The 24071-nt window shown below is 36.9% G+C and overlaps 2 protein-coding genes across 7 annotated transcripts; one reads left to right on the plus strand and one right to left on the minus strand.

The window, feature by feature from the left end:
* Positions 1 to 2033: 2033 nt before the first annotated feature.
* On the minus strand, positions 2034 to 8321 carry ATP23 (ATP23 metallopeptidase and ATP synthase assembly factor homolog). 2 transcript variants are annotated; one of them, XM_052669200.1, is made up of 6 exons: positions 8046 to 8321; positions 7530 to 7575; positions 7347 to 7428; positions 6628 to 6765; positions 5343 to 5426; positions 2034 to 2537 (listed from the first exon to the last, which is right to left on the minus strand). In XM_052669200.1, exons 1-6 carry the CDS (start codon positions 8128 to 8130, stop codon positions 2334 to 2336), a joined length of 639 nt encoding a protein of 212 aa, XP_052525160.1. In that variant the 5' UTR covers positions 8131 to 8321; the 3' UTR covers positions 2034 to 2333. The 2 variants fall into 2 exon arrangements, with proteins under 2 accessions (XP_052525160.1, XP_052525159.1); XM_052669199.1 differs by having other exon boundaries at positions 8011 to 8248.
* A 13-nt stretch (positions 8322 to 8334) lies between these two features.
* Positions 8335 to 23816, plus strand: RPAP3 (RNA polymerase II associated protein 3). Of its 5 annotated transcripts, none has more exons than XM_052669187.1 (17): positions 8335 to 8449; positions 9282 to 9440; positions 10072 to 10212; positions 10711 to 10833; positions 11300 to 11427; positions 11798 to 11919; positions 12278 to 12348; positions 13219 to 13347; positions 14178 to 14305; positions 15691 to 15812; positions 16289 to 16359; positions 16516 to 16632; positions 18510 to 18721; positions 20077 to 20266; positions 20890 to 20987; positions 22171 to 22271; positions 23329 to 23816. In XM_052669187.1, exons 2-17 carry the CDS (start codon positions 9288 to 9290, stop codon positions 23418 to 23420), a joined length of 1998 nt encoding a protein of 665 aa, XP_052525147.1. In that variant the 5' UTR covers positions 8335 to 8449; positions 9282 to 9287; the 3' UTR covers positions 23421 to 23816. The 5 variants fall into 5 exon arrangements, 4 of the variants coding, with proteins under 4 accessions (XP_052525147.1, XP_052525146.1, XP_052525148.1 ...); XM_052669186.1 differs by having other exon boundaries at positions 8358 to 8460; XM_052669188.1 differs by lacking the exon at positions 8335 to 8449 and adding an exon at positions 8468 to 8489.
* Positions 23817 to 24071: the final 255 nt, after the last annotated feature.

A 24071-nucleotide genomic window follows, 5' to 3' on the forward strand; every position in this document is an offset into this window, starting at 1 on the left:
CACAACAGGAGTGCTGATAGGCTCCTTGAGAAGAAGAGGCTGAGACAGAGAAGTTATCCTTTATATGATAGGAACAAAGCAAAAAAGCATGGCTAAAGCTCTCAAACTTATAGAATGGCCTGGGTTAAAAGGCACCTCAAAGACAATCTAGTTTCTACCCCTCTGCCATGGGCAATTGCCACCAACTAAATCAGGCTGCCCACAGCCCTGTCCAACCTGGTCTTAAGCACTCCAGAGACAGGGTGTCCACAACTTTTCTGAGCCACCTGTTCCAGTGACTCACCACTCTGAGTAAAGAATCTTTTCCTAACCGCTAAAATCATTTTCGCCTCTTTCAGTTTAAAGCCTTCAAGACAACAGATTTCAGCCTCATAAGGGATCTAGTCAGATCTATTTAAAAGAAACAATGTCCTGAAGATGGGCCCATGAGAGCTAGATGACTTATAAGGATTGCATCCTCAAAATTAAAAAATGATCAATCTCTATAAGCAAGCTAAGAAAAGATGGCAGACCTGCTTGGATGAATAAGGAGGTTGTGACAAAACTCAAGTGTGAAAAGGAAGCACAGTAGGTGGAAGCAGAGTTGAGTGATTCAGGAGGACTTACAGAAATGCTGTCTGAGCATGCAGGGGTGGCATTAGAAAGACCAGAAAATAAATAAATAAATAGATAGATAGATAAGAAGTTGAACTTGGCAAGGAACATAGAAAGCAACAACAAAGGATACAGGAATATCAGCTAAAAAGGGAAGACTACGAAAAATGTGAGCCCAGTGCTGAACGATATAGTGGACTTGGTGACAAAAGACATGAAAAAGACTAAATGACTTCATTAACTCAGTATCTACTAGTAAGATGAGCTTTCAGAAATCCTAGGTCTCTAAAATCAGTGAGAAACAAAAACACACATATCCACAGCAGACAAAGAACTATCTAAGTTTCTAAATGTGTAGTTAATAGGCTCATTTTATGATTCTAAGGGTGGAAATAAAGACTGAGCCAGTCTTCTCAGTGGTGCCCAAGGATGAGAGGAAATGAGCAAAAACTGAAATAATGGCAATTCCATTTAAATATTCAATACATATCTATGTACCTACAAGCACTATTAAATACTGGAAAAGATTACTCTAAGTCTCCATCCACACACACATACAAACCCAAATAAACTTGCTCCTGAAAAACCTGACCTAGTTTACCCTGTTCTATACAGTGTGGTTGGAGATAGCCTCCATCAGTTTTCCAATCTCAGCAATTCCATTGAGGAGAACTAATACTACCAGTATAAATAAATAAATAAATAAACAAATCCACTCTCTTCAAGTTGAAGGCCTAAGATATTTGGCAATCAGTATGAAACAATAATAATCAGAGGACTGTTTGATACTTTAGGTCCCTAAGTATGACACTTCAGTCTTGACCCAGTAACTTCTTCTAGCAGCTATACCAGCAAGACCTTTGACTGAGGAGCCATATCTCCATTCTTTCAGTGAACTGTACTGTACTTGTGGTAGACTCTTATTTCTTATTTCAAGAAAAGGAAGAAAATACTGCTTTCTAGGGTGCGAGACAATTAATATAATACCCTGCATTTGGAAATAAATGCAGAATGAGACAACTTCTCTAAGATTTAAGGTGAAGTTAGGAGCTTCTGCCTTTCTCAGATGAAGAGATGAGCTTACCTGCCTTAGAGTAGGAAGTCACACAAACTTTTTGTGTAAGACTGATTGATGGAGACTCTTTTAATAATGCTTATCCAGGTTGTAGGTTTGATCTGGTAAGCCTGGTAATTTGACTGTTTTCAAATTTCTAATATGTAAAAGGGTTGTATGTTACAACTGACATCAGACAAGGTGGAATTCCAGTGATTTCAGAGATGCTCAAAGACTGACAGATATACACAGTGGATCATTTTGGATTTAGCTTCAGCTGTTAAATAGACATATAGAGCTGTAGTTACATACCCAATTTTTCAAACAGGATGATAACCATAATCAAATTTATGACTATGTATCAAAGATGTTGGAAAACTGAAGATTTTATGAAACAATTTATTCAATAACTGAATTAAATGTGCACTGAAATACACAGATTATTATTTGCCAAGTAATTTGATATACTAAATGACCTTGCCGGAACAAGTGAGGAAAGACAGTATTTTTAGTTTAGTTCATTTACTTTGTTTACCTCAACAGGAGATGGCTCCTGGAAAAAACTTACAAAATGAATTGATACATTCAAAAGAACTGCCCCTTTCCACCAGCACTGTGTGTGTAGACTGTAACTCCAGATGTTACAGAACTGCCAGTTATTAACATAGTTTTTCATGTTTTTCCTTTACAAATTAGCAGTGTAGCGATCTCGATTCAGGAAGTCTTTATAAGCACGTTTTGCATCTGTTTTACTGTGCGGGATTCTCCCAAATGGTTCCAGATCATTGAAGCAGGCATCAAAAACCTCATCCACAGCTTTTTCTGCAGTCTCTCTGCTAACTTTTCTTACAGCCAGAATGGAGCGAATTGCTCTGTCTCGCACACAGGTCTAAAATGAAAATCAGATAAAGAAAATCTGTCATTACTTGAAAAAACAGAATACATTCTTTTTTCCTCAAAAAAGATTTTGTCAAGTACTAACTTATACTACACGCACAATGATTTTTATCACAGAAAAGTCAAGCAATGTCTCCACTAAGCATTAAAATATGTAGTTTTCAATTCTGTTTTGACTATGTATTTTAGTTTTCCATTGCGTACATAAACCTTCAGAAAAGAAAATGATATTCCATTTAACAGGAAAAAATAAAATTTTAGATTTGCTGTGGGTATTGAATATGTGTATAATTTGACTTGTGCACAAAATATGTCAAAAATAAACAGACATAAATACCAATTAGTACTTTTCCAATTGAAATTCTCTAAAACATAAAAAGGAACAATTCCTCTATTAGCCTTTGTTTTGATATGTTTCTTTATGCCTACTTTTGCTTACACAGTTTGTATACTAAAAGATAAGAATAACATAAGCATCTCCAGCTACAAATGCTGGAGCCAGCATATTGCTGCTCTGGAATAAACAAGACTAAGGACTTTGGGACTAAACCTGTAATCTTTATTATTAAAAAAATTAATTCCTTCAAGAAGCACTGGTGCAACTTTGCTCCCTAACCCTGGTAATATGGTTACTGTAACCAACAATATGGCAAACATTCACAATTGCAAGTGGGCTGGCCATGTACCACTCTTCCCCCTTACCTCTCCCCCTCTCTGGCATCATAGTGTGAGAATGTCCATTCACAGGGTAAAGTCCTTTTGCATTATCAAGGCCCAGGTGCTGGGTCACGATAAGGATGTGGTTACACCCCTCACATAATACGGAAGCACAAAGAGCACTTGGATTTGGGACACAGAACTGGAAACTGTAAAATCAAGCAGCAGCAAGCACCAAGTGGGACCCAAACCAGAACTGCTGCTGTAAGATCAAATCTATGACTCCTCTGGTGCCTCATCTTCATTTCAGAGGACTGAGTGAGTGGCTCACGTTTGTTTAGTCAGAGGTTAGGTTATGATTAGTGCATTACATGCTGATTAACAAGAATCTGACCCAATCTGCAGAGGGTCCAGGTGACTGAAAAAACCTGTGTGACTAAGAATTCTAGAAACTGTATGTTAAGTGTAAGCTACACTAAGTGACAGAAATTGTAGATAACAACCAATGCTGACTGCTAACATTTTATGTAATTATAAATCTTTATGTAATTATAAATCTAAATTAAAGATTTACAGTAACCAGCTGTCATTCTTCCAAAGATCTCTAAAACAATCTGCTTGTCATCGGCAGCATTGGGTGACACGTGATTATTTAAACCCATTGCAATCTTTTCCTCCAATTTTCAAACCCTTAAAAGTTTTAACCTTTTGGAGTAGGTGAAGTAATCCTGTTACATTTCCTGTGAATCCTGTTTTTGTTTAGTTTTTATTAACCACCCACTGTCAGTGGCAATGCTTTAGAATATGACTAAGTATTCTGGTATTTCACTCTAACAAAAATAATTAAGAAATTGTTTTAAATTAATAATCTTGATGAGAGGATTGAGTGCACCCTCAATAAGTTTGCAGACAAGACCAAGTTGCTGTCTAAGGGAAGAAAGGCACTACAGAGGAACCTGGACAGACTGGATCAATAGGCCATGGCAAACTGCATGAGTTTCAATAGGGCCAAGTGTAAGGTCCTGCATTTTGGTCACAACAACCCCAGGCAACCCTACAGGCTTGGGGAGGAGTGGCTGGAAAGCTGCCTGATGGAAAGGGACCTTGGTGTACTGATGGACAGTCAGCTGAATACGAGCCAGCAGTGTGCTCAGGTGGCCAAAAAGTCCAGTGGCATCCTGGCTTGTATCAGGAATGGTGTGGTGAGCAGGACTAGGGAAGTTATCCTGCCCCTGCACTTGGCACTGGTGAGGCCTCACCTTGAGTACTGTGTTCAGTTTTGGGCACCTCAGTACAGAAAGAACATTGAGATGCTGAAGCAGGTCCAAAGAAGGGCAACAAGGCTTGTGAAGGACTTGGAGAATATGGCCTGCGAGAAGTGACTGAAGAAACTGAAGTGACTGAAGATATTTTAAAATATCTCCAGAGAAGGAGACTCCACAACCTCCCTGGGCAGCCTGTTGCAGTGCTCCGTCACTCTCACTGTAAAGAAGTTCTTGCACACATTCGTGCGGAACTTCCTACACTGCAGCTTATGTCTGTTTCCTCTTGTCCTGTTTCCATGTACTGCTGAAAAGAGACTGGCCTCACCACTATGGCCCCCACACCTCAGATATTTATAAACCTGGATCAGGTCCCCTCTCAGTCGTCTTTTCTCAAGGCTGAACAGACCCAGTTCACGCAGCCTTTCCTCATAGGAGAGATGCTCCAGGCCCTTCACCATCTCTGTGGCCCTCCGCTGGACTCTTTCCAAGAGATCCTTGTCTTTTTTGTACTGGGAGCCCAGAACTGGACGCAGTACTCCAGATGAGGTCTTACCAGGGCAGAGTAGAGGGGGAGGATCACCTCCCTCGACCTGCTGGCCACGCTCTTTTTAATGCACCCCAGTAAGCCATTGGCCTTTTTGGCCACAAGGGCACACTGCTGGCTCATGGCCAACCTGTTGTCCACCAGGACACCCAGGTCCCTCTCCGCAGAGCTCCCCTCCAGCAGCTCATCCCCCAGCCTGTACTGATGCATGCAATTATTCCTCCCATCTACTTCTTTCTGTGACATTTTTAGCTACAAAAGGAGGCAGATACCAAACTGGTAAAGAAGGCTCATTTGTTAATCAGAAGACATTAATATCTACAGTCTTTACCTGATGATGTCCTTTCAGTCCAAATTTAAACCTAGCTATTTCATTCATCAGTGTACAGTCTCCACTGAGATTAGCAGCTCGAATCTATTGAGGGAAACAAAAAAGCCGCAAGATAAGAAAAGCATGGAAGTACAAAGTTTATAAAAAAGTAACTAATTTTTTTCTTCCTGGTGGCTGAGGGCAGAAAATATTCCTTTTCAATTTGCTAAGTACAGAATACCCTTTTTAACTGCTCATTCCACTCCAGTGGATTACAGAGTAATACTACACAGCCTGCAGGTTTCTCTGAGGATTAAAGTTCACCTATTCTCAATGCTTAAACGAATGAGCTGAAAACAAATGTAGACTCCTACATAACAAAATTAAGTTAACCCTAAAAGCATCTATTTTAGAAACTGATGAAGGAGTCTGGAAGAAAAGCAGGCACCTTTGAATGACTACCACCTGCAATATCTAGCATAGCAGTAACCCAAGCTCTTTAGAAATAGACACATTTAAATGAGTACATCTTCTTTAGCTTGTTAACTCTCTTGTCCTACGCAGTACAATTTCTTCTGTCTGTCAACTGTTCCACACACTAACTCCTGAGTTAAAAAGCACAGACAAAACTAAATTCCCTAAAATTAAGTGAAAACAAATACACACCACAGTGAAAACAAGTACAGAGAAAATATGAAATGGAAAAATTAAAATATTGACTAAATAAAACTTGGAAACACTATAATAATATAAAATAAGTATCAAAAGAACTGGAGAGAACAGTCTCAAAAAGAGCAAGATCAAGCCCAGTCATGTACCACATATAGGAATAAGCAGTTCTATATAAACAATACTGCACTATTATATATACAGTGCAAAATGTGCAACTAGCAACATTACAATCAAAAATTGCATGCTATGGAAGACAAAAAGTCTAAATGAAAAGCAAGTTAGCACAGTTCTCAGCAAACAAAAAACTGTAGGAGAGGAAAAAAAAACAGTACAAATATTCAATTAAAATGTGAATGTATTCTAATCTCAAACTATTCTCATTTGGAAATAACCACACCTTGCTACACTTCCCCCCACAGGGACTACATTCTATTTAGTATAACACTGACTTACCACTATTTGTGAAAACAAAAGGTTTGTTCTCTGTACGAAAACTGGTTAGGCTGACCAGATAGAAAGAACAAAATACCTCAAGAGCAATAACTAAATCAAATTAATATAACAGGATGTCTAATTGACCCTAGCGACAATCAGCAATGAATTCAGTGATAACATCAGAGTCATTTGAACTTACCTCTGAGCAGGCCAAATGTTTGACATTTTTGAACCAGTCAACATGAGCACGGCAGTGATCAAAAGCATGTATCAATTCATGCGCAACCACTCGGTTCATATGGGACTGGTGGCGAATGTTGTTCTGACACAGAACAATCTGCAGAAGAGATACAGGTAGCTTTTTCATCAAGTTTCAACATCTCCTTCACTTCTTAGAGACCTGCTGCATAAAATCTACAGCATACAGACTCTTTAGGTCATCATTTTTCAACATTAGTAGCCCCATCAATATACTAGCAATGCAAGTTCAATATTGGAGAACAACTTTCACATGCCTTGTTTTCATGACCGTAACTCAGATATCAGTACATTTTTTCATTAAGGAAGAAAACATTAAAAAACCTGTAGTCCTCTAAAAGGTCATAGAACGGCTTGGTTTAGAAAGAAACCCTATAGATCATCTAGTTCCAGCCACCGCTGCCGCAGGCAGGGTTGCCAGTCATTAAATCAGGTACTAGATCAGGTTCCCCAGAGCCCCAACCGATCTGGCCATAAACACCTCCAGGGAAGAGGCATCCAAACTTCTCTGGGTAAATTTCTCCCCGACATCTAAACTAAATCTCCCTTCTCTTTGTTTAAAATAGTTCCCCCTTGTCCTATCACCATCCACCTGGGTAAAACGTTGATTTCCCTCCTGCTTGAATGTTCTGCATTGACAATATCTAGTTCAGTGCCTACCTGAGAAGTGGCAGAATCAAAACCTCCGCTGACACAGCCATCACAGTTTTCACAAGAAAAGTGTCGATCGTTGAAAACAGTGCTAAAAGGTACAAACAAAGTTTGAGAAGAACTTGAGAAAGCCTGCTAATCCCCTGCAATGAAGATGTAACTACACAGAACAGGATGAAGTAGTTTACATACCAGCCAGACTGCTTCATGGCCGCAATAAGCAGTTGGGCATACGGATCTAGAAAAACATTGCTGCAGTCAATTTCACTAGACAAAAGTTTTGAAAGTCATCTACAATCAGAATATAAAGACCGTAATGACAGAAAGAATGCACTGCATACACAAATTTTTGCTTTGCAGTATTCAACCTTCAGGCAATCACTGACACCTCAGTGCCAGAGCTCAGGCTATGCAAAGCAGCGCGCTCAAAGCTATTGAGAAGTGAAGTCACCTCTGACTGTCATTTTATAAGTAGCAGGCATGAAGATAGCGGACAAGGTCTTTGCAGACAACATAACAGAGTGAGAATCAAGTCCTAAATGGGAACTCCCAAACCCCGCGGCTGCCGAGGCCCCGTCCTGCCGCCGCAGCTCTCCAGAAGCAGCGCCCGGCACCTGGCGGCGGGCAGCCCTGCGGGGCGGCTGGAGACCTCGCGACCCAGGGGAGAGCTTACTCGTCTCCAGAGTCATCCTCAGCATCAACTGGCACCTGTTGTGGAAGGTGAAGAGGCTGCGAACCAGGAAGCTCTGCGGCTCCTTCTTGCGATCGGGGAAAAGCCGGTATCCGAAGTCATCCTCCTCCTCCCCACCGTCAGCACCAGGCGGCGAAGCAGACTCCCCGTCCTCCATGGCCGCTCACCACCTCCTCGCTCCTGCCAGTCACCGTCCTCGACTGCGGGGCAAAGGGCGGCTGTGCCGGCGGCGCCAATCGCTGGGCCCGCTTCCAGCCACGTGACGTGGGGGCGTGGCCAAGCGGTGTCCGCGGCTGCGGGCCAGGAGCGGAAGTGAGGCGTCTTCTCGCGCGCATGCGCTGTCCGTTGCCGCGGCGCCGTCGGAGCGCCGTCGCGCTGCGGCCTGGGAGGAGATCGGGCTGTGCAGCAGCAGGCGGTGCGGGTGAGGTTGAGGTGGGCAGTGGAGTGAAGGGCGGGCCGGGGTGAGACGAGCGGGGTCTCCTTTCGTGCGTGTAGGCGGTGTGGCGGTTGCTCCAGCCTGCTTTCGTGCGGTGGGGGCCTGTAGCCCGCCCGGCCGCATCTCCTTGGCACCCGTGTGGGGATGGTGGGCAGTGTGACGGGCGGGTGGGCGGCACCCGGTGCTGCTTCTCTGAGAAGGTGGGGAGATGGCGGCAGGCTGCAGAACCCAGAGCCGCTGTTCTCACAGGTGCCTTCCGAGCCGTGCTGCTTTCTTTATTCGCTCGGTAACGGGACGGAGGTAGTGAGAGCCGCCTCGGGGTGGGGAAAAAAGTACTCGTATTTAAGCATGCGTATGTTGTCAGAAAGTGTGTTTCAGCGTTGGCTTGTCACTCGTGTTGTTTCTACTCGGGTATAAAGTAGTGTATAGATCTGTAATCTGTAATTGAGTCTTAGTGTGAACATGTTGATTGTTTTCCTCGTTCTGTCTTCTGGGAAATGCTCCAGAAATTGCTTTAAACTAAGATGACTGCATCATCATTTCCTGGATTTTTCTTGACCTACTAAATCTCATAACTTATTCTTAAGTAGGAGTGCATGACTTATTTTCTGTTATATTTAATCTAAATAATATATTGACTTCTTGTTTTCACAAACGTATTTAACTGTTTCTTAGTTTCTTTATATTTAAAGCTTTTGCCATGCTATTTGAGAAGCATGCCTACCAATTAAGTCAGATTTCTTTGTTTTGAAGTTGCTAGCTTCCTTCAGTACGTGCTTACAAATTCTCCTTAGGAAGATCTCTTGTATTTTGGTAGGTTACAATGACTGCATCAAATAAAGCACTGGAGCTTCAGCTGCAGATAAAGCAAAATGCTGAAGAACTGCAGGATTTTATGAGAGAATTGGAGAGCTGGGAAAAGGATATTAAAGAAGTTGATTCTGAATTAAGGAAACAGAGTGGTGTCCCAGAAGAGGTAAAATCAGTGGACTTGTTATTATTATTATTTATTTATTAGATATGTCAGTGTTTATGCTGTAAAAGCATACTTGTTTTGCAGATGTCTTATTTCAGAGAACACAGTTAACTTCATCAAATTATGTTCTGAATTAAAATACGAGTAGATGGTAAGAGCTGATTTGTTCTTCATTTGAAGTAGATGGAGGATCCCGCTGCAAATTATTCTGCTAACTCAGCTTTGAATCTGTAGCCTGGAGGTCATGAATGCTTGGGGCCAATAAATGTTTAATCAGTTCCTGATAGATCTAATACAGTATTTCTGTTAGCAGCATCAGTATTACTTATTTATTGTGCACTGTTAATGTATTAATCAGTGATACTTTGCAGAAAGTTGTCTTCTAAAACTCAGCATTATATCGTGCATGTAATACTTGTTATTGCTATATATTGAAAGATTTATGCTCGCTATCTTTTTTTGTAGAATTTCTTGTAGAATTCCTGACAACAGCTTTCTTGATGGATTTATGAAATAAAAGTAGGCAGTAGATGGGGATACCTATGCGTACATATAGGTACTACAGATTATTCAGTACAAGCAACTTTTGTATCTCTGTTTCTTTTATAATAAAGTACTTATTTCAATGTAGAATTTACCACCCATTCGAAACAAAACTTTTAAGAAAAAGAAGAAAAGCAAAAGTAAAGTCCCATCAAAGACAACCACTGAGGAAAACAAGAAAAACAAGATCAAGTCTTATGATTATGAAGCTTGGGGAAAACTCGATGTGGTGAGTTAGAGTAATTGCTTGTTTAACATGGTTTGCTTTCTTTTTTTGTCCCTAGTTGATTTTGTTTTTAACTCAGATTTTCTAATAGTGCTGAGAGTTACATTTAGAGGTCAGAATCCTACTTTACAGGAGATTTTACGGACAAAGAAAATAGCTTTTTCCCTACAAAGGATTATGCATTGGAATAATGAGAAATGCTATAGTTCTTTCGCTCTCTGCTCTCATCCGGCAGATTGCATTTGACTTTCAGGGAGCAAAAAGTGTTTTAACAATAGGTCTATTAAAAAATTATAATTCTAGTATAATATGACACTAAACACTGCTGTTGGTGTTAGAAGTTAGAGGGTTTTTTTGTGGAGTGTGGAATACTTCTCAATGAAGAGGATTTAGTGGTAGAGATTCTTAAACAGATGAAATTCATTTTCCTAAAGTATTACCTGATTTATTTTGTGTTTTGAAGTTATTATAAAGATAATGGTTTATTTTATCTATTTTCAGGATAAAATACTGGAAGAACTTGATAAAGACGATAGTACTCATGATTCTGTATCTCCAGAATCAGACTCTGAAGAAGATGGAATTCATATAGATAAAGAAAAGGCTCTTGCAGAGAAGGAAAAGGTTAATACCAGTGTTTACTATCTACAAATTATCTATGAAAAAATAACTTAAACACAGGAGCTGTTATAATTGCTTCTTAAAGATTGCTCACTGAGATAAGACTGGAATCTGCCTGCTTTTCAGATTTTTTTGAAGTCTTTTTTCTGGCCCATTTCTGGCCCATTGTTTCAGCATTTAAAGCATTTAAAGTAATCATCACTAATGATGGCATGTTCTATTTAATGTACAGTTAATAACAGTCAATATATTGGTGTTGTTCTTATATTAAGAAATTTGAATGCTTTATAGAATTCCTGCATGAATCAAACTGCTATTTTAGTTACAATAATTATTTCATAGTAAAGCAATATTTTCTGAGAGATATTAAAAACATTCTAAAATACAAGTATTGACATATTTTTTTTTAATCAAAAATTAATATATCTGCAATAATTTGCTAAGATTACTCCTTTATTTCTATTCACAGGGTAACAAATACTTTAAACAAGGAAACTTTGATGAAGCTATAAAGTGCTACACTAAAGGGATGCATTCTGATCCATTCAATCCAGTACTGCCTACAAACAGAGCATCTGCTTTTTATAGAATGAAAAAGTAAAAATTTTATTGTTAAATCATATTTTTTTCTTTGACGTGCTACCCTCAGTTGTGTGGCTTTATCATCTAGTTTACTTTTCAGCTTCTATCAGCTCTGTTTCTAAAACTCTAATTTCTTTTCAGAGAAGAAAGGGTATGAGGGAGTTGGTTATATTCTTTGTTGCAGTAGGTTGTCATCTTCTTTCCTTTCTTGATTTGATGTATTCTGAATCAGAAGTTGTTTAAATACTTGTGCTGTGTCTCTTCAGAAGCCTGCAAGATTCTCACTTTAGAAAGAGCCTGTAAAGTTTTAAAGTATCTTCCTAATGTTTTGGTTTTTTTTTTTTATCTAAATGCGTGCAAACTAACTCATTCATGTCTTTGCTAGGTTTTCTGTTGCAGAATCTGATTGCAATTTAGCACTTGCTTTAGATAAAAATTATACAAAGGCTTATGCCAGAAGAGGGGCTGCTCGTTTTGCTTTGAAAAATTTTCAAGGTGCTAAAGAAGGTGGGTTTTCAACATATTCCTTAAAAAACATACAGTATTCACCTGTGTGCTTGGCAAAAGTTTATATGACATGCATATTTGGTACAGGAATTTAGGTTTCATTTCCTTTTAAAAAAAATAATAATAAACCATACCACATCTTTATTTCAAGGTAAAGTTCAAGCTGCGAGTCCAAATAATTGCTGTAGTTGTCAATACTTACGTGATACTTCGGCACTAAATATCTTTGAATATCTCATGGTTTGCAGTATCTGGGTTTTTAGGTAACTAAAACTTTATCCCAAAGGAATTTTATTTTATGCTTTCGCTGCTAACCTCTAATTCCTGCCTGAAGTATTGTTTTCTGATTTTCTGATAGATTATGAAAAAGTTTTAGAGCTGGATGCCAACAACTTTGAAGCAAAAAATGAACTGAAGAAAATAGAACAGGTAATACGATTGATATATTCTAACATAAATTAATTCATCCTGTTCACTTTATATCGTTATTAACTTATAACAAGAACCAAATTCAACAAAATTGCACAGGCTTTTATTAACATTTGAAGATCACTGAGGTCGAAATTTGTAACTGAATTACATCTAATTTTGGAGTGCATGTGTAAGTTGTTGTAATGCTGGGTTGGCAGATTAGGACTGAGCTGTCACAGCAAGCTCTGTGGCTTTATCATCTTCCATTGGGGTTTTTCAACCTCTTGTGTTAATGTTCTTGTTTTTTCTTTTAAGTCATGCATAGCATTTTGGTACAAAGTAGCAGTACACATGAGAGACATTACATATCCTCCTGTCTATAGATTAAAGCCTAAGTGCCTATCCTGCCTATAGTTCCACTGGTTGCTGTGCCAAACTAGAAAGTGAGTTTAAGCCTAGTGGAACAGAATATTCTGCGCCCTCTTCGATAAGAGGGAAAGAATGTTGATTGTGATGAACTTAGTAAAACAGAAGATGACCTAACATTACCTCTTTAATTGTAGTCTTGAAAATTCTTTGAAAATTTCATTTCAAAATGAAGACCCAGAATCTCCAATAATTGAAGAAATAAGTGACATGTGATTTTGGAATATGTCTCCGAAATTATATTCCTTTTATTTACCAAGTAATATTCCTATTCAGAAGCCCACATAGGAATGCAATTTCAAAAACAGTTTAGAATGATCTCTTCAATTTGTGCTCTTACTGTAAGTTGAACTAGTGTTACAATGCTTGGCTGACTTTTACAGTTTGGAAATACTCTAACTTCTGTTCTGAAAATGCATAAGTGAGGGAAATGCATACTGAAAAACAACGATACCTTTGCAGGCTCTATCATCTGAAAGCTCAAAACAAAAAGAGTTTGAAGAAGTAGTCAAATCAGAATTAACAGACAATGAGAGAAGGTGCATTGAAGAAGAGCAGCTCAAGCAGAAGGCTGTTACAGAAAAAGATTTGGTAAGTTGCATCTTCTGATCGGACAGATGAACTAGCAGAGTAAAATGTTGTTTTGTGCTATTAATCACACAAATGTGCAAATTTAAACTTCATTTTGTCCTGAATTTCCTAAATACAGGGTGGTTGGTATGCACTGTAGGGAAAAAAAAATTACAGCATACATTTTTGTAGGTAGGATAAAAAAACAATGCCACATTAATAAATAAATCATACAGTGGCTTAGGTTGGAAGAGACCTTAAAGATCACGTAGTTCCAACCCCCTGCCTTGGGGTCAGGTTGCCCTGGGCCCCATCTGACCTGGCCTTGAGTGCATCCAGGGATGGGGTATCCACAACTTGTCCCAGCAGCCTTTTGCAGTGCCTCAACACCCTTTATGTTATTAACTTTCAGTAGGGAGTGGCTTGTTCTGCTCATCAAGAGTAAAGAACTGTCATCTCCACTACCATTCTTTTCACTATCAAAAAAAGGAAAGGTTGCAATTCATACTTGACAAGTTCAGTGTTGCCAGTCACAGCCGGCAGTCATTCAACTCTGCTATGCTGCACTTCACTAAACTAAGATTTCTTTACTGTCACCTGTTCCTTTTATCTACCTAATGTATGCCCCTAATCACTTCAAACTGTACATGTAGCATTTTTGCTTTAGTCCTTGAAGTACTGGAAAAGTAGATTTTTGTAGTCTGTCTGCACAGATTGTATAAAAATAAGCAGACCACAAATGCCTGCTTTAACCTGTGTATTGTTTGTCATCTTGATATTGTGACCTTGTCTAAGAAAAGCCAATTGCACTGCATCTTGCTCAATGTTACTTTTTCTTATAAATATGACAGGGTAATGGTTATTTCAAAGAAGGAAAGTATGAGGCTGCTATAGAATGTTATACACGTGGTATAGCAGCAGATGGCACCAATGCACTTCTGCCAGCTAACAGAGCCATGGCCTATCTCAAGATACAGAAGTAAGTAGGATTGTATGCACCATACTGTTGCTTTTTTCTGTGAATCAGAAGAAATAATGATTTTCACCCAAGTTTCATTACAGTCACTCCAAATCTTCCTATTATTCAGTCTAAATCATGCTGAAAGCAGTAAAGGATTTTTTTTTAAAGAAAACAACTGAATGTGTGATCTTCAAATGTATCTCACAGGAAAGAAGTTCTGAGAAAATAAAACGTCATCCATTTGAAATTATAGCAAAAACTAAATAACTTTTAATTTTTTTTTCATTCTTTCACATGTAAAATTCTACATATTTATCTTCTTCCAAGAGCATACCCCTAGCTTAGTCTTTACTGATTATTTTTTAAAAAAAAAACAAACCAGTCAGCTACTAAATATTGCACTGAATAAATAAGTAGGTTCTAACTTGGTTGAATAGGAGCTTTTTCAGAGAAGAGTCATCTTTTAAAATATTTCTCTAATGCTAGTAATGAAGACATGTACATACAACGTATTTAATTTTAATTACTCTTTACTGAAATAATCCATTAACAGTAGGAAATGCTTTATACCAAATGAGAGAAATTCCATATCACCATTTTTAAAGTTGTCAAATACTACTTTTTTTGTTTTGACTTTCTCATCTCATTTGAGATGAAAGTGTAGTCCTTTTAAACTGATAGCATGGAAAGTGGAGATCTGAATATTTTGTTGGTGATCTCTTCTGATGTGGTACGGCTGACTGTGTAGAGATAATGTGCTGATATTAAATTCTATGTTTATAAAATAAGTTACACGCTATTTCTGTGACATAAGATTTGCAATTTAGGGTTGAGGCTGTGGAAGACATTACAGTGCAAATAATCTCAGTGAATTAGAGAAAATAATACTTTAACTAAATGACCAAGCAGAAAAACTGACTTTTTAAGATATCAGAGTGTCATGGATCTTCACATTTTTGAAATGAGGACCCAGGAAATGCAACAAAAGCTTGTTGATACTCTCAAAAACGTCTACAATTGATGAGAAATGCAGAAAATACTATTTCCACAAATTTAATGATAAATTGAAAGAGGAGAGGGGAGGAATAAATGAAAATAATATGCACGTAATGAAGTCATAGTCAAACATAACTGTAATGAGGAAATTTTATCTTACAACGAAAGCAAATGACCGTAATAGAAGGCTATACTAAATTATTCTTAATGGTATCAAAAATCATATGCCCCTTATTACTTGCTTTGTTTTTGTTTTACATTTTGTCCCAGTGATTTGTATTTATCTTTAATTATCTGTGATAATTAGGGTCTTCATGTTTTCACTGTTTTGAATAACTGTCTCTTCTGCTGAAACTGATAGCTGCTTTTGAAGCTGATTATTAATTTTGTACTGTTCTTTTGCTGAGATATGAAGAGGCAGAAAATGACTGTACACAAGCTCTTCTGTTGGATGCATCTTACTCTAAAGCTTTTGCTAGAAGAGGAGCTGCAAGAGTTGCTCTTGGAAAGCTAAAAGAAGCTATGCAAGGTATGACTTTGAATTAGCCTGAGTGTGATGGGTAGGTGGAGATAAGAAGACAACGTAGATAAATGGAACGAGATTGAGTGTTTTTTGTTTGGTTGTTTGTTTTTTTTTTTTTAATCTTCTGATAGCAATTACCATTTCTGACTAATTGAGGTTATCAGTACAAAAGTTGAGATGGATGGTTGTTTGTTTGTTTGTTTGTTTGTTTTTTAAATTGAGTATGTATACAACTTTAGTGTTCTGATATTTATGTGATAGGAAAACAGGTTTGTGTGAAATTACAACTATTGCTATTTATAAATAGTCAGAAATAGTTTCAAAAATGTGTTGGAAGCAAAATTATGGTACAAATGTTGGGATTACTTACCTGTCTTTAATTTATGGTCATAAAAAGAAACAGAAAGCTTAATAATTTGCTAGGAGTACTTTGTAAATTGCCTGGAGTTTTCGCTCAGATTATTTCGTTATTTTTTCCTCAGATTTTGAAGCTGTTTTGAAGCTGGAACCTGGAAATAAACAAGCAATAAATGAACTCACTAAAATAAGGAATGTATGTATACCAGTAAACCTAGAATAAGTGCTTTCATTCTTTATTATGTAAATTTTAGCATAATTCTTTCGGATTTTTTTTTTTTGTTTGTTTAATTTAATCTTTGTGGACTGCTTATTGTACGTTTTGGTTGTTTGTTTGTTTGTTTTTCCCCAGGAATTAGCTGAGAAAGAACAGTCATGTCATGAAGAATATCCTCCAGAATTGATAAAAGAATCCGAAATAAAAAATGTAGTGAAACTCATTCATAATCCATTAAATCAGAGATCAACAGTAAGTTAGGTGTTTTTTGATGGTGTTTTGTTTTGTTTGTTTTTGCTTTTGTGAATTGCTGTCTATAATGATGGGAAAAGTAGAGTTTAAGTTAAAATACAGTTTTTGCTTTTGTATGTCTTCTCGTAGATATGTTGTGCGTGTGGACAGCTTAAAGTTCAAAGATTGACTATTTTTGATATTTTTTATCAAAAATGTAATTTCTGCAGTTCTCTGTGTGTGTTCAGTAGTAGCCAGAATGTAAAAAGTGCTGCACAGGAAGCATGGTGTATGCATATATCAGTACTATGAAATGGGGAGGCAACCTCACAACCTTCTCCTGGATTTATATCTAACATCGTAGTTAGCAGAGCGAAGGGGAAGCAGTTGAGTCTCACGTTTAATTGCAGACTTGAGAAAGCTCCAGATAAACTTCTTCTTCCTTTTCAACAGCTGTATTCAGTTCCTATAGCAATAGGGTATATTACCTACTTGTCTCATATGTTGATATCACACAGGGTTACTGCAATAAGTTTGAGCCATCAGTTTCATCCTCATATACTGTCATATATCTGGATGCTATTTTTGAAGAAACAGTATTTCTAAAGTATGAATTATCAATGGTTATAGTCAGATTAATGAGTTACGTATGACAATATGATATAGGCACATAGTCTGTGTTTTTAAGTAAATACAAAACGTGTTCAAAGTATGCGGTTAGTTTTGATAGAAAATGTATAATTATTGTGGTACCTTTCTTTGATATATGCTCTCTGTAATCAGATACTTTTATCCTTAGAAGCCCAGAAGAATTTATTATGTAGCAGCTGAAGTACAGTAGGTGATTTTATGAAGTTCTCAGTTTGTCTGCTAAATTAAGAGGCAATACCAGGTTGCTTTTTTTTCTTTCTAGTTCTGATAAGGTAGAACAGGTACAGATTAATCATCTGTGTTCTTTATACTCCCCACAGAAGAAATATAACTTCTTTCCTCATATCCAGAAGGCACTCATGCAATTTGCTTTGACAATATGCCATCTCATAATTGGGCAACAGACAACTTACGTGACTTGTAGCAGTTTGCAAACTGCTAGGAAAGCTTGCAGTGTTACTGTTTTAGAAATGGATGGAAACCTGACATTTATGGAAGCCTAAATTGCTGAATGTTTAACTGTTTGTATGTTTGCACCTATATTTGTACAACAATTTAGACTATATATTCAGCTCAGTAATTCCAAAGTTCCATTAATTAGTGACTCATAGGACTTATGAATGTGGTGTTAGGTGATGCTCAGAAATTATGGCGATCGTGCAGAGATGGAATAAGCTGAAGCAGTTTATTTACTTGGAATACCCTCCAGTGGTAGGATTAACTGCCTTGTGATGTATACAACTTGGTCAGCCAGGAGGCCTGAGTTAGTAATATTTATAATCTCAAAATTTTAAGTTGAGAGGTAAGGTTTATGTTGATGGTTGCTTCTTTGTTCAGCTAAATTGCGAAGTTTGATCACTGGTCAATATACATTTGATCATTGGTCAATATACAAGCTATCCTGGCTAGTTCAACCTTCTTAATGGGAGGCAGCTGTCACCATAATGGATATGGTTTTGTTGTTTGTTTTTATTGGAGAGACAGTGCAGATTCTGAGATTCTCTAGAGTAAGGGTACATTGGTTTTACTGAGGGAGAAATGATCGTGTAATACACGTTCCTTTGTACACCCTGAAGCTTTCTTTTTTGAAGGAAATTTATCGTTATTGAAAGTCTTCCATGTGTACCAACGCAGATGAAATTGACTGTCATGGGATTGTTTAAAATTAGACCTAGCAGTTTATCCAGGCCTCTGTTTGCACTGATGTAAATTCTATGCATGTGACATCAAGTATGTGTTCTGTTTAGAAGCCTTTGCGGAGAATAGCCATTGAAGAAGTTGATGATGACATGCTGAGTAGTGATTTCTTCAGCTCTTCTTCTTTAGTTCATAACTGGGAGAATTCAGTGAATATTGAAACAACAGAGCATCTAGATGAGGACAATCAGTTAACTTCAATGGACATTCCAAAAGCAAAGCAATTGAAAATCGAAGAAATCACAGATGTGTCGTCACCCCAGTAAGTATAAAATTTCTGATCCTCCTTTAAATAGGTAAATGTAGTTGAAATATAATCTTCATTGTGAGATTTCTACCTGTGATGAGTATAGAATGTAATTTGGAGAATTGGAATTTAAAAAGTGTTAAGAGAAACATGCAGTTCTTACACATCTGCCTCATTGAATGCATAGTAATTGAAGCAAATACGACCTGTGCAGTGTCAGATGAACGACTGGTAAGTGTTCTTTTTTTTTCTTTTTTTTTTTTTTTTTTTTTTTTTTAGAATATGAATACCTTTATAGTATTTTCCTTTATGCTGTCTTTTCTTCCATGTGTGCTTTCTTTCCTAACAATGATTTATATTTTAACAATTCAAAGTGTATTCTTAAGTAGAGTTGCAACGTTCTTTGCAAGCCAGTTGATTGAGAGAAAAGGAACGGGAGATGGTATCCTTTCTTCCTCATAGCAGACAGCTGATAACTTTGGCTTTGCTCATGGTTCCTGTGTTTCATTGTGTTAGATAGACAGTCTGGCTGAAGCCTAGAGACAGCTATCCCAACTAAGTGTTGAAACTCTGCTTGTCTGCTTAAGAAAAGTGCATATGCACCATTGTTATCTCATTGCATTAATATCTTTCACGGAATCCTGATTGAAGACTTCTGTGGGAACCATTTCCCCTTGCATTTTCAGCTGGGTCAGACTGATTTACTGTGAGGTGTTGAAGGAAAAAGTAAATTGCTGAAAATACAGATTTACTTACCTGACAAAGTATGGGATATAAATATATCTTCACGTATATCCTTTTGGCTGATTTGGGTCAACTGTCCTTGCTGTGTTTTTTCCAGCTCCTTGTGCACCTCCACCCTCCTCACTGGCAGGACAGCACATGCTGAAAAGTTTTCAGCGCTGTACAACTGGAACATTAGTGTATTATTGTTTTTACCTTAAATATGTTTTAGCACTGTATCAGCTGCTGCGAAGAAAATTAACTATTCCTGCCAGAACCAAGACATACAGATATTATTTTGCATTATGAAATTGCAGAAAATGTAGTATTTTCTGCAGCTGTGTTTGCGTTTTTTATGTTATAGAATTCTATCAGTTATTACCAAAAAAATAGGGAACTGCTGAGTATATTTGTGTTTGAAAAGATTAAATGAGTGTAAATCTTTTGTATATTGAATGTTGTTTTTTTTCTTATAGGTGTTTTATTTTATGTTACTTAAATTTTTACTTTTATAGCTTTTTTTCATCTTAATTTTACAGATTAACGTATCGCAGATCTTTCAAGATTTCAAAGGTCTCCAGTTAGGTTGCACTTCAAAAACTTCTGTAAATGTTTTATAGATTACATATTTCAACATCTTTCTGCAGGCTTCCTGCTGGTGTCAAAGGAATTTCATCAGTATTGCATCCATCTGTGAACAAACAGATAGATAGAGAAAGCAAAACATCATTTAGATCTGCATCTCCAGTCCCTGCCATTCCTGCAAATTCTTTCCAGCTTGAATCTGATTTCAGGAAGTTGAAAGAGTGCCCAGAAAAAATGTACTTGTACCTGAAGGTATGAACTGTAGTAGTGAGTGACAGTTTCTTTAACATTGAGGCAACGGTGCAGGCATAGGTGAAATGGGTAGCAATGTTAGGTTGTCTGAATGAGGTACAGTAATCCCTTTCTCTAAGTATGTTTAATAGATATCGTGGTCCAGTTTTGAATAGTTCTTGTGTGCCTGCCCTTTCATTTGCCTCAGAGCACAGTCTCTGTATATAACCTGTCTTGTTTTAAGTCTATAAGCTCTTGAATACATTAGTAGCCATGTTAAATTTTTATGTCTCAAATTAATGCTTCTAGGTTAATTAGAGCGATATTGTTTTTAAAGTGAACAAATATGTGAAACGCATTGATTTGTTAACGTTTGTTTCTGCTTATATATATTTTGGTTTAAAAAAATTGCTTAAAATCCTTTTTTAAAGAATTTAGCAATAATTTCTCAAGATAAAATAAAGACATGCAAAAGTAATGTTGGAAGTCAAAATATACAACAGTAATTTTTTAATTTATTTTTCCCATGTATGCACTTCTAACATTGCCTAAAACATCCAAAAGACTCTCATTTCTTATTCTCATGACTGAACTGCTGTGTTTTCTTTTTTCCTTAACATGACACCTTTTTGATTTTTCCAAAGCAAATAGAGCCTTCGATTTATCCAAAACTGTTCCAGAAATCCCTAGATCCAGACTTGTTCAACCAGATAATGAGAATTCTACATGACTTCTACATTGAGTAAGCTTGATTTCTCCTTTGTCTTTCATTTCTTTCTACTCTATGTTGTTTTTTTGTTTGCTTGTTTTCTCCCTTCTCCTTACATTTGCTCTTGCAGAGTTATTTCTCTTTGGGCTTATGGAGTTGGAATGATTTAATTTCTTATTAAGAAATAATTAAACGTATGTTGAAAATTCAGAAAAGAGTTTAAGAAATAAGTAGCCTGTATTGAACGTAGTCTTTCGAAAAGTTCTGCTGTGTAGCACTAGCAAATGTTTATTAGACATGTACAAAGTAACTTTTTGTATGTGTGTTCCATTATCACATACAGTTGGACGATGTCAACTTTTTATATATAAGAAATGCAGGCAGTCATTTTTCTGTGCTAAGCTTGTGATACGTTGTGAGTTTTAATTGCTTCCTTGGACCTAGATGTTCTGGTAAGAAAGGAGGTGGCAATTATTTTTGAAATTACTATCTAGTTTGATTTCCTAAAGTTGATTTTTGTCTATTTGAGACAGTGTGCCACTCCTCTTAAACTCTGAGATCCCACATACAAAATATTTTCAGGTCATTTTATGGAGAAAAGCAATTATAAATAAAGAGTAGGATTTCCTTCAATTTCTTTGAAAATATATGTGTAATATGTGTGAAACATGACATTTTTAAGAGTTATGGTCCTATGTTTGTTATACGATTTATAAAGGTTAGGAAGCTTAAATTATTTGCAGTGAGGTTAAAGGTGTTTTTTCTGGAGGGAGAAAGACAAGTCATGAAAGAAAAATACTTGTTAGTATTTATAGTGAAGACAGTGACTGCTTACTACTGCTTGTTATCCAGAAGAATGTAAAATTAACAGTTTAAGAATTTACTGTATGGGAACAAATGACAGTAACTAATGTCATGCTTCTTGGGGCAAGATGTAAGCATTAAATCATAAAACTGTTGTGTGCCTCAAGAGCAATCTGTTTGCATCAGTCCATTACTTTCTTTTTCTGTATTCCTCTTTTCTTGCTCTGTGTTATAACTGCGTGAATATTTCTGAGTATTTGTCTCTTTGCTTAGTCAGTGGAAGAATGAACAAGAAAGATGAAAAGCAAAGATCCTTTCATTTCTTGTTCCTGACATCTTTAATATTGCTTGCAGCTACTGAATCTTTCTAATGAGCAGTAGTTATTTTTATGTTTCTAATAATTTTCTCCAGGAAAGAGGAGCCATCACTCATCCTTGAAATCCTCCAAAGGCTATCTGAATTAAAAAGATTTGATATGGCAGTAATGTTTATGTCAGAATCAGAGAAGAAAAGTAAGTAATTCAGCACTATTATTTTAAACATAGGCCATGATACCGCCAAATTTAGCAAAAGAACTGTAAAATACAGTGCTTCTCCTGTTGTTTATTCCATTAAATAAGTATTAAAGATTAGTTACTTGTCTTGTTCAATAGTTTAATTGTTCTAGGGGTTAGTGTGGGAAGCGTTATTTTTCTTAGTCTTTTGGTTGAGACTCAAAAAGCTACAGCTAAATTCTCCGTAGTTTTGTCAATTATACCAGCTCATTTTAATCTGATAAAATAGCCCTCACTAGCATTTCACGTTGTCATTCCATAGTGCTACAAGTTTGTGGATTTGTATGAAGTCTTAGATCTGAGGTCTAGGTGTACCAGCTAACATTTCACAATTTAAGACCATTTCGTGGCAATTCTGACTTGCTTCATTTTTGCCACTTTCTAAACCTCTGAGTCTGCTTCTCTTGTTCTCAAGACACTGCTTAGATTGGTTTATGATTTAGGTAGGCATTGGCTTGAGTTCCTGCTTTCTAAAACTGTGGCTTTTTTTTTTCCTCTGATGTTTCCAGTCTGTCTGTAACAATGAAACGCTTAAAAACCAAACCTTTATCTAGGACCAAGTAGTGCTAATTTTGCTATCTACAACTAAGTTTTGCTTATAACCATTATGCTTTCATAATATTATATGTCTCTAGTTAAAATAAGGTTACTTATTTGACTCACTGAAGTGCAATTCCACTTACGAATTGCCTTAACACCATAACCTGAAGTAAGTTTTATTTGCCATCTGGCATTTAACTTTTACCTTTGCAGTTAATGCTGTAGTGCCAAGATAGTAAAATAAAATCTGTGTTGTCAGGATTGTATAGCTGTTTGAAGAAGTGTTAGCCAATTCATGAGCATCAAAATGAAGCAAGGTTTTCACTACTGTTCTTCACCCTCTCAATAATCACAAAAACATACTCATATTTCAGCTATGTAGTACTGCTACTCTCAGTGGAAAGATCTGGACTAATTTACATTATGACTGTCAGTCACAGAAATAACAGTTTACATTGGGATTTTCTTTTCACAGTTACACAGGTACTATTCAGTCATGTGAAACACATGGGATTGAAAGATGCTTCTGTTGAAGAACTGGAGAAGAAATACGCTGTATTCTCTTAGTGTGTATCCTGACAACTACACGTGTGAATTGCTCTGTTTTCATGCTTTTGTCATGTTGAACTCAGCTGAAGAATCCTGTAAAGACTGGAGTTTGGTTGCTTTTGTATATGTGCTTAGATTCTTAAAGTTAATTCATCCAAATGGCCAGTGCCTGGAGAGAGAATTTCTTAGTTCTGCAGACACATTTACTTTCCAGCACCTGAAACACAGATTTACTTATCTTCAGTGGAATCTGTTAAAAAATGATGAATAGTGTTCCAGATTGCAACTGCAGATGGAGATCTTTATTAAAAAGAAAAAAGTTATATTTATGAACATTCTTTTGGTAAGAATCGAATGATGTGTAAGAAATTTGTTTTTTTTATTTCAGAAAATAAATGTTGAGCTAAAATATCATGTCCGTTGTATTATTATTTTTTTTTTTTAAATAAGCATAGGCCACACCAATATGTATAATTTGCAAAGTGAAACTGAGGGACAGTGGCCAAACATTCCACAATTCCTCTACTTATGTTCGTCCAAAAGCACTGACATGTGAGATGTTCCTGTGAACTTAAAATATAATTGCAGAATAAAAGCAAGCCAAATACCATGAAATAAAAGAAGTGTAGGGAAAACAGTTTGTTTGTCTCTGGAGAGTACTTTTAAAGT

This window comes from Tympanuchus pallidicinctus, unplaced genomic scaffold, assembly GCF_026119805.1.
Source record: "Tympanuchus pallidicinctus isolate F22 unplaced genomic scaffold, pur_lepc_1.0 scaffold8, whole genome shotgun sequence".
NCBI lineage: Eukaryota > Metazoa > Chordata > Aves > Galliformes > Phasianidae > Tympanuchus > Tympanuchus pallidicinctus.